Source organism: Symsagittifera roscoffensis, chromosome 3 (assembly GCF_963678635.1).
Source record: "Symsagittifera roscoffensis chromosome 3, txSymRosc1.1, whole genome shotgun sequence".
NCBI lineage: Eukaryota > Metazoa > Xenacoelomorpha > Acoela > Convolutidae > Symsagittifera > Symsagittifera roscoffensis.
This window is the reverse complement of record NC_087064.1, coordinates 28,170,049-28,187,667: the sequence shown is the minus strand read 5'-3', so window position 1 is coordinate 28,187,667 and position 17,619 is coordinate 28,170,049. Positions and strand designations below refer to the sequence as shown.

General features: G+C 35.0%; 1 protein-coding gene across 1 annotated transcript; it reads left to right on the top strand.

Annotated features, from left to right (window-relative positions):
• The first annotated feature begins 10,763 nt into the window (after nt 1–10,763).
• LOC134842465 (uncharacterized) lies at nt 10,764–13,244 on the top strand. Its single transcript, XM_063858817.1, has 2 exons — nt 10,764–10,812; nt 11,567–13,244. The coding sequence occupies exons 1-2, from the start codon at nt 10,790–10,792 to the stop codon at nt 12,561–12,563; spliced, it is 1,020 nt and encodes a 339-aa protein (XP_063714887.1). The 5' UTR covers nt 10,764–10,789; the 3' UTR covers nt 12,564–13,244.
• Nucleotides 13,245–17,619: the final 4,375 nt, after the last annotated feature.

Here is a 17,619-nt window from a genome sequence, read left to right as displayed (position 1 = left end):
TAACCCAGATGATAACAAACTAAGTCAAACTAGGCTATATCATCTCACTACAGCACTTCACGAAAAACAGTTCACAACTATTGGGTTAAACCAAACACTAAACAGATTCACTGCACAAAAAGTTAATAGATATTCAATTAATCATTATGATTACGCCATTGCACGACCCAATGAAGACATCTTTTCAAATGACGATACTAACGCTAACCCCCAACTAACCGAGAAATTTTTCATCCAATCCTTCTATGTATTTACAACCAACCGTATTAATAAAACATATGACCACATCATATCCGCAGCACTTCGCGACACAAAAGCTTACGACTCAGTAAATTTAATCACTTTTCATTATTTTTTTCTTTCCTAACAACCAAAGAACGTGACTTACACTGTTCACATCAAATTATGTTACGCACTAAGTAAACTCACACATATACTTACTATAAATTCATACAACACCATTATACCGATTTCAGTTTATTAACTCCAAATACACTTCACCATTTTTCTTAAACTTCTTATATTGTATCAAAGACACTAATTTGCAAGGAAACCTTAGAAATTACTACCCTATCAGACAAATGTATATATTCTGCCCACTAACCCGAACTTCTAGTGTTGATGAAACCCGTCCACTAATTGTCCCTCACGAATATTTACAGCCCGTTGAAATCCCAATCCTAGAATACAAACATAACACCAAATATAATCATAAGCTTTATAATTTAATTCAGAACATACAGCATGAATTCTAACCGAGTAGTGAAGAGCACAAGATCATCAAAGCACTTGAATTGCTTTGGCCACTACTGCAAACTAAATATATCACCCGCTTACTTGCTAAACTTCTAACAACCTCAGACGTCATTCACGATAATTTTCCAAATGGATTTTTTTGCTGATGACTAAGTACGTATAGTTATATACTTTCACTAATAAATTCAGAACACAAGTAATCATTTCTTATAAATGTTTCGTTTCTTTTTAGATCTCATCACACCATCCTCTAAAACAAACAAAAGACCAATAAAAAATTGAAAACTTTTTTCTTAAAAACTCAAATCTCATATTAACAAATTGCAGTAAAATTCAAAAATGCAGTAACATTTCTCACAAATAGCAATAAAATGATAAATGATTCCCAATGCAATAAATTTCTTTTTAAAAAGCAATATATTAATAAATTATCAACTTCACCAAAAAAGCAGTAAAATTCTAATTCAACGCATTAAATGCATAAAAATTGCAGATAAATTCATACAATTACTGACATTTTTACGAGACGCTTCTTTTATAAAATTTGAATCATTCACTCGCCCATAATTTCTCTCCACAATCGCACAGCTCGCCTTCGAAAAATTGTTCAAATAAAGAACTTTAAGTTTTAACTTTCACTGATAACAATTCCAACCAGTTTTCACACATTTCAAACTTTCCTTTAACCCGTTTGGAAGGAATTATATAGTAAATTACAATAACCAACGCCAGACTAAAACCAGATTGAAAATGGATAAATTATGCTTTTGAAGACCACTCTGAAGTCTAACTACAAACGAATAAAACACAAAAATGTCGAATGACAAAACCAAACCGAAATATTCGATTCTTGAGAAAAAGACACAACCAAAACAAAACGGAGAAAAAACAGTAAGAGAAACGAGACAAAAGGTTGAACTCAAAAAGAGACTCTGCACAAAGAGACCTCAAGATTACACCCCACTCCTGGCCTCACCAACCAGAGGAACCTCCCGAGCATGCTCTATAGCCGGCCTAACCCACCGCGTTACATCACGCTTTGTGACCCACACTCTTTTTTTGCCAAAAATTGCTCTAGGGTGAGCGACTCTTTAAAAGTAACCAAACTAATAAAAACGCTTTTGCAATGACTATTAATAACAAATCATAACTAAAACTAAAAATAACAAAAAAATTTATAAATGTAAAAGATAAATGCAGTATGTATAGATTTCGCAAATCCCAACAGACGAGCAGTAAAGGAGATGACAACCCAATCACATTCCAACTTCGGAATGGCAAATCTATTTGATTTGCTGCCTAAAGCCACCACCTCAAAGGATTTGGAGTATGGATTCAACATCGCAGGAAAGGAAAACCATTGAACCAGACCAATGGCCATCTCGATGTTGACTACCAATACAGATCCTAGTCACTTGGCACTTCACACGGAAAAGTCAAACTTCACCCTGCACGCAGTCTCGCTCCAAACTTAACGAGATCGATACATCATTGCATTGATCAGAAGTCTTGACAAAATCACACAAGACTACCATGATCAACGAGACCCATCTACAAGATACGAAAACAACTATCTCCCTCCGTCAAACACGAAGAGTCAGACTTCCCTTTTCTCCAAGAAGTCAATGCTCGCAAGTTCATTAAGAAACTACATCACCCGTCCTTTACTACATTGAACATTTTAAAACTAAAAACTCTTTAAACCACGGATAGGTGTAACCAGTTCTAAACTAGAATTTATAATTGGTTATAACTTTAATTCTCTAATTCTATAAAATATTCTTAACTAACCAATCATATTCCATAACTAACATTTACACTTCTTTGTAAGTGCTGACACTACTTGTAGTTTCAGCGCCAGAGCAATTTGAATAAAACTTAGAATACAGCTGTTCTCCTTCTGGAAACTAGACTAAGTAGTTGCACGAATCTATCCGGCCGAAAAAAAGATAGCGTGACGAGCAGACGGTGTACCTTATCTGAAATTACTCTATGAGTACAGTCAATAGTACATAACTCATCTGCGACAAACGTATAAAATTTCGGTATATGTACAAAAAGATCAAATTGAAAAAAACTTGTCGAGAAACATAGTCTCCAGCGTTGGTATAACTATTCAAAAAATATTTTGCTCGGCAACAAAGCTAAAAATTCATAGGTGAGCCAAAAAAATTTTTATATACATGTCAATTTTTAATTTTAAAAAAAGTTTTACGCCTCGCCAATAGGGGCAAAAGCATCAAAAACTTGTGTTTTTTTTTCAAAAACAATGCATTTTAGGGGATTAAAATGATACAATTCAAGCCGAAACCAATCAAACCGAATTTGTCTTACCATCTTACCGAAACCATTCAAACCGAATTGAAAATTATACAAAATTAGTGCCAGCAAATTTAAAAATAATTGAATAAATCAAATGACTTTTAGCTACAGTGAAAACTGTAAGAAGGTACGTGCCGTAAAAGTTAGGCAGACAAAACCCCTTAATTTGAACTGCATCAAAAAAAAATTATGAAAGAAATCCCTTCTACCCTTTCTAGAAAAAGTCACATTCGTTACTAACTGCTGCAAAAACATCGAAAGCACGGAAACCTTAGCTGCCGATTTCCATCTGTATGGAAAAATTCAAAACCGCATCTGCATGTAATACCCGGTGAAATTTGCAATTTATGCTTCAAACGACTCGGCAAAGATTGGTATAATTCGACCGTCTCCACCTAAGTGCGATATGTTTCGACCGTCTCAACGCAAGTTTGATAAGTTTAGACTAGGATTGACGAGGAAAAACTATTCGACCGCATCGAAAGAAGAAGAACAATTTGGCTAAATCGACCGAGCTGATTTGTGTTTCGAGCACGTTCAATAAATTATTTAAAAGAAAAGTAAATTTCAATTTTGTAAAACAAAAAAATAACCAGAAGAATATTCATAAAAGTTACTATTTTCTAACGCAGGAACCCTTACATTTCCAACTTGTGAATCGTGGTGAGCAACTTTCCTCAAATCACTGTTGCTAAACTAGGCACTCTGAAATGGATGTTTTCCGTTGAGCCGAAATTTTCCGCTAAAGCTCTAAACTAAAAACATCCAAATTATTTCAAAATTGTCCTTCATTTTTTTGTTTCAAAATTGAGTTCGACTTTTTGTTTCGATTGACTCGATTTTACTTTTTGAATTGAACTTCGGCTCTATGCTTCGCCCAACTCAATTTTTTTCGACATTGAATTCAACCATAGGATCTTTTCGAATAAGAATTTTCATTCAAACTCTGACTCTTAAAGTTTGGTTAACTGACATTCTTCTAAAAGCGTTCGGTTAACCACCCGATTGTTTTTTCAGCAATCTTGAGGCAAAATAAACTGATATGGGCTGCCTAACTAAGTTATAACCAAATCAGTTAGAGCAAAGCAGGCGAGACAAATTTAGATAGGTCAAAGACTTTTTTACACATGACTACCCATTTATTCCACAGTTGATATTATGCCAAACGTACGCATGAGTAATCCTAGAGTTATTCACATTGCTCTCGTGTTCGAATTGAAAATAGAAAATTTTACGAAAAATAAAAACTACTAATTGATACTTCATGAAGCATACGCTTAATTCCATCACTGCACTTCTTTGTACAACACAATTTCGTGGCCCTGCGCCCTATGGCAATGTTCGCATTTATCAAGACACAGTCCCTTTGCCTTTGGCATTGCTTCTAAAAAAAAAAAAAATTCCAGTTTGCTTCAAAAGTTTCTTTAATCGAACAAAGTCATTCAATCACGTTTTTTACCTGATCAATTTTTTTTCATTAGTCTTCAAATAAAAATTGCGTGAGCAATGACCATCACGCATGTTGACAAAAAAATGCGAAACTATTAGTTGCCTCGCTTCATGTTTTGGTATCTTGAGGCTATTCAAAAAACTTCGGTATAAAGAGATGTTAGTAGTAGAAGAGTGAGCAAGAGTGGGGGGGGGGGTGCCTGGTGACCCCCATGTATTAAGATAGGCTATAGAGTATCCGGTCACCAGGCACCCCCCCACTCTTGCTCACTCTGATAAAAACTAAGCTGTTTAAATAGCTTGAAAAAAAGACAACTTAAATAATGCCCCAGCGTTTTGAGGAATGAGCGAGGCTTTTTTTTGAATTTGCCTCCATATTGGATGTTGAAATTGACCGTTCGAGTTTTTTTATGAATGTTGCAAAAAGCGAACTTTTTTGAAATATAAAATTTTGAAATAAATATTAACGGAAATCGTAATGAAACATGACATCGTGAACACACGAGTAAAGTCAAGTGGCTTTTCAAACATTCATATATTCTTAAACTGACTTTTGAGATCTTTTTCGTTCACTTTATTGTGGCAATCTTTAAACCCTCATAACTTTACGAAAACTGAAGAAAAAAAACCCACCCCGAGCACAAGTATTCCGTTAGTTTCATAACCAAATCCGGAACAACAAGACTGCTCGTATCAGAGCGGAGCCTTGAACGTTCCGACTGCCTTTTAACGTTTATGGAGCAGTAATAACTTTAAAAATATTAAATTTAATTAAATAAAATGAAAAATTTTTTTTTCTAAAAATCGAACTTTTTCGATGGAAAACATCCCCCCACACGCCATGCAAATTACAAAAGAATAGATTTCGCTTCTTGTAAAAAATCAGTTATGGCTAATAAGTTTCTTTTAACTAATTTGGAAAAATTTAAAAAACGGATTAAACCTCCGCTTACACGTTAATAGAGCGAAATTAATCGCGCGTTAATTGTCCCTAATTGGCCAAGATGGCAATCTTTAAACCCCCATAACATTGAAAAAAATAATCACAGTTAAAACATTTTTTCAAATTTAAGCTCAGGACAATAAGACCTTTCGAATGATATTTCAGAAATCTGTCAAAAATGGCTAGTTAAAAAGTCAAAGTTTGTCTGAAGAAAAAAAACATCCCGAGCAGAACTAATCCGTTACTTTCATATCGAATAAAACGTCAATAACTCTGCGACAAACGTTTAAAATTTCTATAGATGTACAAGAGATCAATTTGAAAAAAAATTGTCGAGAAACATAATCTCCAGCGTTGGGAAAACTTTTCAAAAAATTTTTTGCTCGGCAACTAAGCTAAAAATTCATAGGTGAGCCGAAAAAAAATCTTTCTAAATACACCATGTCAATATTTAATTTTAAAAAAAGTTTTACGCCTCGCCAATAGGAGCAAAAGCATCAAAAACTCCTGTTTTTCAAAAACAATGCATTGTAGGGGATTAAAATGATATAATTTAAGCCGAAACCAATCAAACCGAATTGATCTTATCATCTTACCGAAACCGTTCAAGCCGAATTGAAAATTATAGAAAATTAGTGCTGGCAAATTTAAACATAATAGAATAAATCAAATGAATTTTACCTACAGTGAAAGCTGTAAGAAAGAAGGTACGTGCCGTTAAAGTAAAGCAGACAAAAAACTTTTAATTTTCACTGCATCAAAAAAATTTGATGAAAAAAATTCCTTCCACCCCTTCTAGAAAAAAAGTAACATTCGTTACTAACTGCTGCAAAAACATTGAAAGCACGGAAACCTTAGCTGCCTATTTCCATCTGTATGGAAAAATTCAAAACCGCATCTGCATGTAATACCCGGTGAAGTTTGCAAGTTGTGCTTCAAACGACTCGGCAAAGATTGGTATAATTTGACCCGTCTCTGTAGAATTAGGGGATTTCTTCTCTAGGTTCGTTCTCTCTTTCCTAACGGCACCGCAAAGTCGTCCCTTGAACAGTGAATTCAGTGGGCGACCGAGATTCACCACTATCTAAACTCCCGAAAGGGTTATTTTGATGGCAACTATTCTGTATTGTATTATGTTGCTTGCCCCGTGTTTTGCTCTTCGGCTGTCTTGTCTCGTCTACTCGATACAATCGCAATAATTTCCAATGATAAATTAATTTAGATGATTATATGTCCAATTGCAGAAGGCTCTGAGTGGCCAGGATATAATCTAATAATCAAATAAAAAGGAAAGGGTCCGCGATTTATCGGTCAAATTGCCTAATTGCAATAACTTCCAACTAACTCCACTAACACTAACTATTCTCTCTCTAGAGAATCTCTGACGAGAAGCAACTAACTACTATTTCTGCTACAGTTGTTCTCTTACTTCGAGAACCAACTACTCGATTCGCTTGCAATAATTTTTCTCTCTAACTAACGGAGTACCAACTAAACTCTCTCTCAGTATCAATTGTTCTCTTCTCTGACTGAGAACCAACTACTCTCAATAGTAGTTAACAACTGTTCTGACTCTTAAAGGCTCTCCGGTACAACCTTATGCCGCCGATTTTGTCAAAATTTGTTTTCTGGCATAGGAGGGTCGATATCTTCGAAGAATGAACTATTCAGAGCTCAAATCTTTGTTTGCTGTACTACTTAACTTAATGACAAATCAATCTTACGCTCAGGTAACTATAGCCTGTAAGACTCTCCACCTAAGTGCGATATGTTTCAACTGTCTCAACGCAAGTTTGACAAGTTTAGACTAGGATTGACGAGGAAAAACTATTCGACCGCATCAAAAGAAGAAGAACAATTCGGCTAAAACGACCGAGTTGATTTGTGTTTCGAGCACGTTCAATAAATTATTCAAGAGAAAGGTAAACTTCAATTTTGTAAAAGAAAAAAAATAACCAATAATATTCATAAAACTTACTTTTTCTAACGCAGGAACCCTTACATTTCCAACTTAAAGCTCTAAACGAAAAACATCCAAATTATTTCAAAACTGTCCTTCATTTTTTTGTTTCAAAATTGAGTTCGACTATTTGTTTCGATTGACTCGATTTTACTTTTTGAATTGTACTTCGGCTCTATGCTTCGCCCAACTCAATTTTTTTCGACATTGAGTCCAACTATAGGATCTTTTCGAATAAGAACTTTCATTCATACTCTGACTCTAAAAGTTTGGTTAACTGACATTCTTCTAAAAGCGTTCGGTCAACTGACATATTAATTAACCACCCGATTGTTTTTTCAGCAATTTTGAGGCAAAATAAACTGATATGGGCTGCCTAACTAAGTTAAAACCAAATCAGTTAGAGCAAAGCAGGCGAGACAAATTTAGATAGGTCAAAGACTTTTTACACATGACTACCCATTTATTCCACAGTTGATATTATGCCAAACGTACGCATGAGTAATCCTAGAGTTATTCACATTGCTCTCGTGTTCGAATTAAAAATAGAAAATTTTACGAAAAATAAAAACAACTAATTGATACTTCTTGAAGCATACGCTTAATTCCATCACTGCACTACTTTGGACAACTCAATTTCGTGGCCCTGCGCCCTATGGCAATGTTCGCAGTTATCAAGACACAGTCCTTTTGGCATTGATTCTAAAAAACAGAAAAATTCCAGTTTGCTTCAAAAGTTTCTTTAATCGAACAAAGTAATTCAATCACGTTTTTTACCTGATCAATTTTTTTTTCATTAGTCTTCAAATTAAAATTTCGTGAGCAATGACCATCACGCGTGTTGACAAAAAATGCGAAACTATTAGTTGCCTCGCTTCATGTTTTGGTATCTTGAGGCTATTCAAAAAACTTCGGTATAAAGAGATGTTATAACAGCAAAAAACTAAGCTGTTTAAACTGCTTGACTTAGCTGTTTGAACTTAGCTGTTAACAGCAAAAAACTTAGCTGTTTGAACTGCTTGAAAAAAGACAACTTAAATAATGCCCCAGCGTTTTGAGGAATGAGCGAGGTTTTTTTTTGAATTTGCCTCCATATTGGATGTTGAAATTGACCGTTCGAGTTTTTTTATGAATGTTGCAAAAAGCGAACTTTTTTGAAATATAAAATTTTGAAATAAATATTAACGGAAATCGTAATGGAACATGATATCGTGAACACACGAGTAAGGTCAAGTGGCTTTTCAAACATTCATATATTCTTAAACTGACTTTTGAGATCTTTTTCGTTCACTTTATTGTGAAAGAAACTGAAAAATAGCATTAAATGAAGTCTGAAAAGTCTTCAGCAGTGAAGCAGTGAAAAAAATTGAAAAGTAGCATTGATACACAAAGGTGCTAACTTAATGTTTCGATTTTTTCAAAATCGAGCAAATGTCAGTGCTCGGCCGAAAAAGAATAGTCGAGACAGGGGTTTGGGTCGAGCACTAATTTGAAACATACCTTAAACACGGTCAAAGTGTACCTCAAGCACGGTCGAGCACAGTTGAGCATGGTCACAAAATACCGATTTTTCCGCAGTAACTCGGAGACAAAAAGAAAAGTTATTTCCAAATACCAACATACTTTTTAACATTTTTGACTCAAATTGCAAACCATTATTCCAAAAGCTGGGCAAAAATAGTTCAAAAAAAATTTCATCCCTACAGAACATTCAAATTGAAAATAATTTTATTCATTTCATTCTGTGAAATCAAACATCAAAACACTTTATCTGATGCATAAGTTTTGAAAATAACTCATAAAAAACTAAAATGGACAGGACAACTCATGTTGTGTGATTGCATTTTTTGGGAGCTCAGTTTTTTTTTAATTTTTAACATCAAGTCATTAATTTTGAAACAATTTTCATTCAGCAGCGAACTGTCAAGCTATTTTTTAAAAGAAAAGAACACATAAGAAGTGTAACTGGCAGATTACTAGAAATTTTTGCATGCACTTTTAGTTGACTTAGAAACATACTTTCTGTCTGAAAAAGCATGCAAAAATTGTCCAGAACATTGAGAGTTGCAAAAATTTGGAACGAACAGAATTAATTAAAAAGAGCAATTGACCTATTCCAGAAAATTTTTGCATGCAAAAGCCAATTTATCAGATAAAAAATATGACTCGAGGCCACCTGAAAACTAAAGTTTGCCTGCAAAAATTGCTCAAAATTGCTTGCAAAAATTACTTAGATTGCTCTTTTTAATTAATTCTGTCTGTCCAAACTTTTTGCTACTAATTATACTATAATTAATAGCAAAAAATTCGGACAGACAGAATTAATTTAAATGAGCAATTAGTGCTTTTTGAAGTTTTTTTTGCGTGCAAAATCTGAAGCCGAACAACCTTGAATTTTTTGTCAGGTCAAATTCAAAATGCGAGATCGTCGGATACCCAAAGATTATGCTAGCCTAATTTTTAGATACTGCAATGAACATCTAGATTTTACTATATAACAGTTAGCAGAGTTAATTACAAAACGAAACAGAGAAGAAAAAAAAACTGATTTAACCGCACCAAAAAAAAACAAACGACAGTGAAGATGACCAAATTATTTAAAATTTGGAAACTAACCGCAGAAAAACAACAGCCACCCTGAGAAGTAATTTTGCTGTTTCAATGTTTACTATTCGACGCTGTGGATGCAATTGCCCGCCGTGGTTATAATTATGGAGCAAAGTTCTCCTTGATGAACTTTTGACGTTATGTTTATTTCAGTTTTATTTTCCGTTGATGTCTAGACAGTTGCTCTTTTTAATTAATTCTGTCTGTCCGAACTTTTTGCAACTCTCTATATGTGCTGTTTAGTTTTTGTTTTGTCGATTTTTTTGAATATCCATTTTATTCGGCAGTTTTTTCATAAGAAGTCGGACGTTAGCAATGCCTTGAGCTCATAATTAAAATGATATATTACCTGCGATTGTTTTCAATTAAGTTTTCATATCAAATAGCCCTCAAACATCGAATCCTCAAAAAAGCATTCATTTCTTAGTTTTTACTAGCAATTACAGATCCAAGTCAATTCTGTCTCGCATGTTTTCTTTTTCTTAAGGAGAAATTTCAGTGCAAATATGCATCAAGAGATGCAGGAAAATCAATTTTGAATTAAATTTTTGTTTATTGCGTCATGACTAGGAGACCTTTTGGCTGATTCCAGTTTCACAATAATGGCAAACAACTAAAAAAAATCCAAATTAATTATTTTTTTCAGCTGTCGAGGCAAAATAACTCCAAATATAGGATGAAACTCAATTCGCTCAGTCAACCAATTCATGCGTTGGTTGACTGAGCATGAATTTCGCTCAGTCAACCAATTCATGCAAGTCAAAGTTCAGAAAAGGTAGCAATCCTTCTGATTTTCAAATCCGCCTTTCAAAAAAATGACCATTATTATAATTAGTAGCAAAAAGTTGGACAGACAGAATTAATTAAAATGAGCAATGACTGCTTTTCGACGTTTTTTGCCTGCAAAATCTGAAGCCGAATAACCTTGAATTTTTTGTCAGACAAAATTCAAAATGCGAGATCGTCGATTGTCCGATGATTATGCTAGCCTAATTTTTCAATACTGCGATGAGCATTCAGATTTTACTATAAAGCTGTCAACAAAATTAGTTAAAAAATCGAAAGCTACAGTTATTTTCATTACAAAAAAAAACAGATCAGGCCGCCTCAAAAAAAACAAACGGAAGTGAAGATGATCAAATCATTCAAAATTTGGGAACTAATCGCAGAAAAAAATAAGCCACTATGAGCAATAAATTTTCTGTTTCAAGGTTTACAATTACCACCGTGGTTATAGGTTTTGAGCGAAAACTCTGCTTTATGAACTTTCGACGTTTTATTAATTTCAGTTTTAATTTCCGTTGATGTTGCTCATCACAGACAGTTGCTCATTTTAATTAATTCTGTCTGTCCGAACTTTTTGCAATTCTATGCACCAAAATTTTGCATTGAATGAAGTCAAAAATCATTTAGTATTTCATGAATGTAAGGTTTAGCCGCTTAAAAATTGATTTTTTGACTCATTTGGTTCTTTTTACGTGAATAAATTTCGACTTCCAAACATTTCCCAAAACTCACTTGATTTTAAGTTGGTTTCGAAACTTAAAGATTCAACGCAAGATCAAAATGTCTGGATTTCTGTTGCTGAGCTGCATTTTAGTTGTCTTTTTTTGCGTCGATGTTTCGAAACAAGACGTCAGGTCGGTGATCGAGACACCCGATATTGCTGCAAAAGTCTACGATAAATTATTTCACAGAGCTAAGAGGTCAGTGCCTGGTTCTAAGGACTTGGATGATCTTCGTGTGGACGCGGCGGCCGATTTGGTCAAATCACCTGCTTCGTCGGAGGACGATCCCAAAACAGATGCAGATATTCCTATAACGAAACCGAATGGAACCAACGAAGCTCCTGAGGAAAAGATAATCGACTGCACTGAAGATGTTCTACGAGACGCAAAGTTGATATTAGGAACGCCGTTTAACATTCCGAAAAACGATAATGAATCGAGACTTGCTAGTATCAAAAATGCAATTGAGCAGTACGATTGCAAGAAGACAGGAGCAAGATCTGCCGTGAACAATCTAACGGACACCTATAGCAGCACATATTGTATCGATAGCAAGAATGGCAATGCCAATGTAACTCAACTTGCTGTGAAGAAATGGCTGGAGTCGACATACAAATACCCAGGCGAAGCAGCAAACGTGTCGGGAAAAAGTGTCTGCGAAGCAGAAAACAAAATCAGACACAACATGTTTTTGCGGCTGGCCGGAAAGAACACAAAAAACATACTTTGCGCAAAAACTAAAGAGAATACGATCGTGCGGTGTGTTTTTGAGCCAACTACAGCCATAAGTGAACTGGAAATAACTAGTGAACTTTTCGATGACGAGCTCTATTGCAAATACATGAATGGCTCTGACTTCCCCGGACTGGGTTTGTGTGAGGCAAACAATAATACGACACCGGATTGCGACTCTTTGGCTCAGTTTTTGAAAAACTACCAGCTAAGAGGAAATCCAGACGTTTTCTTTTCGCTGGGAATCACATTTGTGGTGACGAGTTTGGTCAAAGTGATTTTCTAGAACGGCGAAAAAGGTAAAATGAATGAAATGGAAGCGAATGGAACGACCAAGAAGAATTTCGTGCTTTGAACTGAACAAAACAATGAACTCTGCTAAAAAAAATCAGGCAAGGATCAAGTTGCTTTATCAACGGGAGTTAAATTAGATAGTACATTATATAATCGAGCGCTTCAGATTTATTTTTCTTTGCATCTGAATAATGAATGCATCAAATCAATTTAATAACTGCTTGAGTCGTAACTGCGTGATTATTTTGGTGGTTGTGAAATGTTTGTTAGAGGATTTTTGCAGCATCGGCAAATTGCTACCAGAAATTTGATCAAATTAATTATTTAATTCGCTTAATCAAACTTTCTTTGTAAATTTACAGAACAAATAAGGTTTTTCTACTAAATAAAGAGTTGTTCTTCCTTTCCTGCTAATAGGCGAAGCTATAATTTTTCAGGAAGTTATTGCAGCATTTGGAAGTTTATGATCCTAAAATTCACATGTTCGCGTGACCTGAGAGATTTTATGAAGTTACGGAAGAACCAATACATGATTTGTAAAAATTCAAATTTGTCTTTGGGATAGTTTACAATTGCTGAATAACATGTCATTTTGAAAGAGCTGTAAAAATTTTGTCTCATAATTTATTGCGATGTTGACGGGACCAATTAAATGAATTTAACATTTTAATTACTTCTTTTCAATTAGTTCTCAGAAACCGAATTCATTACCGAATTCATTATCTCAATTAAAAAATGTACACAAACCATTGATTTTCATCATCAATACACTCAGAGCATTAGAATATTTTAGAATGTTAGAATAACTGCCAATAAAAGTTGAATGTGATAAGTTAAAAAAAAAACATTATTGGACAAAAATAAACGCAAATTCAGGTCTTATTCTCAGAATTCCGATTTCTAAAGACCATTTTGAACAAAATTCATTAAGAAATTGATCAAAATGATAACATTGACCGATAGCAACTAATCTGAATAACCTTCTCCCTGGTCGAGGTCGTACTTTTATGTTCAGATATTATAAAACAAATTCGATCCACTATGGGACCAAGAAATCATAGTCGCATCGCAGATCATAGTTTGCATTGTTTAAACATAAGTCCACGAAGTCTAAACATAAGTCTGCTAAATCTGAACATCTAGTTGCAAAAAGTTCGGACAGAAATAATTAAAGCGAACAATCTGCCAATTTTGTTCAATTTTTGCATGCAACTTTGTCTTAATCTCAATTAAAATGTCTGTTTGAAACATCAGCTTTTGCAAGCAAAAATTGTTTGAAAAAGTTCATTCGCTCTTCAATTATTGTTGCCTGTCCAAACATTTTACTCCTTTGAACACACGTCTGAGCAAAAATCTGCCAAGTCTGTTCTTTGAGTCGAAACATAAGTCTGCAAAAGTCAGATTTCTTCCGTCCACACAGTCTGAAACTGGATCTCATATGTCCACACGGTTTGAAGGTAACCATATTCTGGCCCCAACGGTCTGAACATGCTAAATGTTGGTCCACACGGTCTGAACATAAAACCATGACCGCGACCCGGGTTAGAAAAAATGAAAATACGTTTTACTGATTTCGAGACCTTTTTGACCATGTGCATTTTTTGCTGCGTATGTTCGACATCACAGGAACAGTTATATTACTTCGATTAGTCGCAAATTTCTTAGTTGAGGAAAACGATTATTTGGGAAAACTTATAGCGGATGAATAAAACCTTAACATTCGCTCTTCAATTATTGTTGCCTGTCCAAACATTTTACTCCTTTGAACACACGTCTGAACAAAAATCTGCCAAGTCTGTTCTTTGAGTCGAAACATAAGTCTGCAAAAGTCAGATTTCTTCCGTCCACGCAGTCTGAAACTGGATCTCATATGTCCACACGGTTTGAACGTAACCATATTCTGGCCCCAACGGTCTGAACATGCTAAATGTTGGTCCACACGGTCTGAACATAAAACCATGACCGCGACCCGGGTTAGAAAAAATGAAAATACGTTTTACTGATTTCGAGACCTTTTTGACCATGTGCATTTTTTGCTGCGTATGTTCGACATCACAGGAACAGTTATATTACTTCGATTAGTCGCAAATTTCTTAGTTGAGGGAAACGATTAGTTGGGAAAACTTATAGCGGATGAATAAAACTTGCATTTTTAGCCTCGGAAAAAACTATTAACTCATGGAAACTAAATAAAGAGTTGCTCTTCTTTTCCTGCTAATAAGCGAAGCTATAATTTTTGAAGAAGGTACTGCAAAACTTAAAAGTTTATGATCATAACATTCACATACTCGCATTACCTGAGAGATTTTTCGAAGTTACGGAAAAACCAATACATGATTTGTAAGAAAATTCAAGTTTGTCTTTGTACGTTCAAAGTCCACACGGTTTGAACGTAACCATATTCTGGCCCCAACGGTCTGAACATGCCAAATGTTGGTCCACACGGTCTGAACATAAAACCATGACCGCGACCCGGGTTAGAAAAAATGAAAATACGTTTTACTGATTTCGAGACCTTTTTGACCATGTGCATTTTTTGCTGCGTATGTTCGACATCACAGGAACAGTGATATTACTTCGATTAGTCGCAAATTTCTTAGTTGAGGAAAACGATTAGTTGGGAAAACTTATAGCGGATGAATAAAACTTGCATTTTTAGCCTCGGAAAAAACTATTAACTCATGGAAACTGAATAAAGAGTTGTTCTTCCTTTCCTGCTAATAGGCGAAGCTATAATTTTTGAAGAAGGTATTGCAAAATTTAAAAGTTTATGATCATAACATTTACATACTCGCATTACCTGAGAGATTTTGCGAAGTTAAGGAAAAACCAATACATGATTTGTAAGAAAATTCAAGTTTGTCTTTGTACGTTCAAAGTCCACACGGTTTGAACGTAACCATATTCTGGCCCCAACGGTCTGAACATGCTAAATGTTGGTCCACACGGTCTGAACATAAAACCATGGCCTCAACCCGGGTTAGAGAAAATGAAAATACATTTTACTGATTTCGAGACCTTTTTGACCATGTGCATTTTTTGCTGCGTATGTTCGACATTACAGGAACAGTTTTATGACTTCGACTAGTCGACAATATCATATTTGAGGAAAACGATTAGTTGGGAAAACTTATAGCGGATGAATAAAACTTGCATTTTTAGCCTCGGAAAAAACTATTAACTCATGGAAACTAAATAAAGAATTGTTCTTCCTTTCCTGCTAATAGGCGAAGCTATAATTTTTGAAGAAGGTATTGCAAAATTTAAAAGTTTGTGATCATAACATTCACATACTTGCATTACCTGAGAGATTTTGCGAAGTTACGGAAAAACCAATACATGATTTGTAAGAAAATTCAAGTTTGTCTTTGTACGTTCAAAGTCCACACGGTTTGAACGTATCCATATTCTGGCCCCAACGGTTTGAACATGCCAAATGTTGGTCCACACGGTCTGAACATAAAACCATGACCGCGACCCGGGTTAGAAAAAATGAAAATACGTTTTACTGATTTCGAGACCTTTTTGACCATGTGCATTTTTTGCTGCGTATGTTCGACATCACAGGAACAGTGATATTACTTCGATTAGTCGCAAATTTCTTAGTTGAGGAAAACGATTAGTTGGGAAAACTTATAGCGGATGAATAAAACTTGCATTTTTAGCCTCGGAAAAAACTATTAACTCATGGAAACTAAATAAAGAGTTGTTCTTCCTTTCCTGCTAATAGGCGAAGCTATATTTTTTGAAGAAGGTATTGCAAAATTTAAAAGTTTATGATCATAACATTCACATACTCGCATCACCTGAGAGATTTTGCGAAGTTAAGGAAAAACCAATACATGATTTGTAAAGAAAATTCAAGTTTGTCTTTGTACGTTCAAAGTCCACACGGTTTGAACGTAACCACATTCTGGCCCCAACGGTCTGAACATGCTAGTTTTGGTCCACACGGTCTGAACATAAAACCATGGCCTCAACCCGGGTTAGAGAAAATGAAAATACGTTTTACTGATTTCGAGACCTTTTTGACCATGTGCATTTTTTGCTGCGTATGTTCGACATCACAGGAACAGTGATATTACTTCGATTAGTCGCAAATTTCTTAGTTGAGGAAAACGATTAGTTGGGAAAACTTATAGCGGATGAATAAAACTTGCATTTTTAGCCTCGGAAAAAACTATTAACTCATGGAAACTAAATAAAGAGTTGTTCTTCCTTTCCTGCTAATAGGCGAAGCTATATTTTTTGAAGAAGGTATTGCAAAATTTAAAAGTTTATGATCATAACATTCACATACTCGCATTACCTGAGAGATTTTGCGAAGTTAAGGAAAAACCAATACATGATTTGTAAAGAAAATTCAAGTTTGTCTTTGTACGTTCAAAGTCCACACGGTTTGAACGTAACCACATTCTGGCCCCAACGGTCTGAACATGCTAACTTTTGGTCCACACGGTCTGAACATAAAACCATGGCCTCAACCCGGGTTAGAGAAAATGAAAATACGTTTTACTGATTTCGAGACCTTTTTGACCATGTGCATTTTTTGCTGCGTATGTTCGACATCACAGGAACTGTGATATTACTTCGATTAGTCGCAAATTTCTTAGTTGAGGAAAACGATTAGTTGGGAAAACTTATAGCGGATGAATAAAACTTGCATTTTTAGCCTCGGAAAAAACTATTAACTCATGGAAACTAAATAAAGAGTTGTTCTTCCTTTCCTGCTAATAGGCGAAGCTATATTTTTTGAAGAAGGTATTGCAAAATTTAAAAGTTTATGATCATAACATTCACATACTCGCATTACCTGAGAGATTTTGCGAAGTTAAGGAAAAACCAATACATGATTTGTAAGAAAATTCAAGTTTGTCTTTGTACGTTCAAAGTCCACACGGTTTGAACGTAACCATATTCTGGCCCCAACGGTCTGAACATGCTAAATGTTGGTCCACACGGTCTGAACATAAAACCATGGCCTCAACCCGGGTTAGAGAAAATGAAAATACATTTTACTGATTTCGAGACCTTTTTGACCATGTGCA

Excerpts from the sequence above, each read along its gene's own strand:
- LOC134842465 (XM_063858817.1), top strand. The coding sequence starts at position 10,790 with ATGCAAGTCAAAGTTCAGAAAAG. Across the intron at positions 10,813-11,566 it reads CAAGTCAAAGTTCAGAAAAG|TTGGTTTCGAAACTTAAAGA; the intron begins GTAGCAATCCTT and ends CTTGATTTTAAG.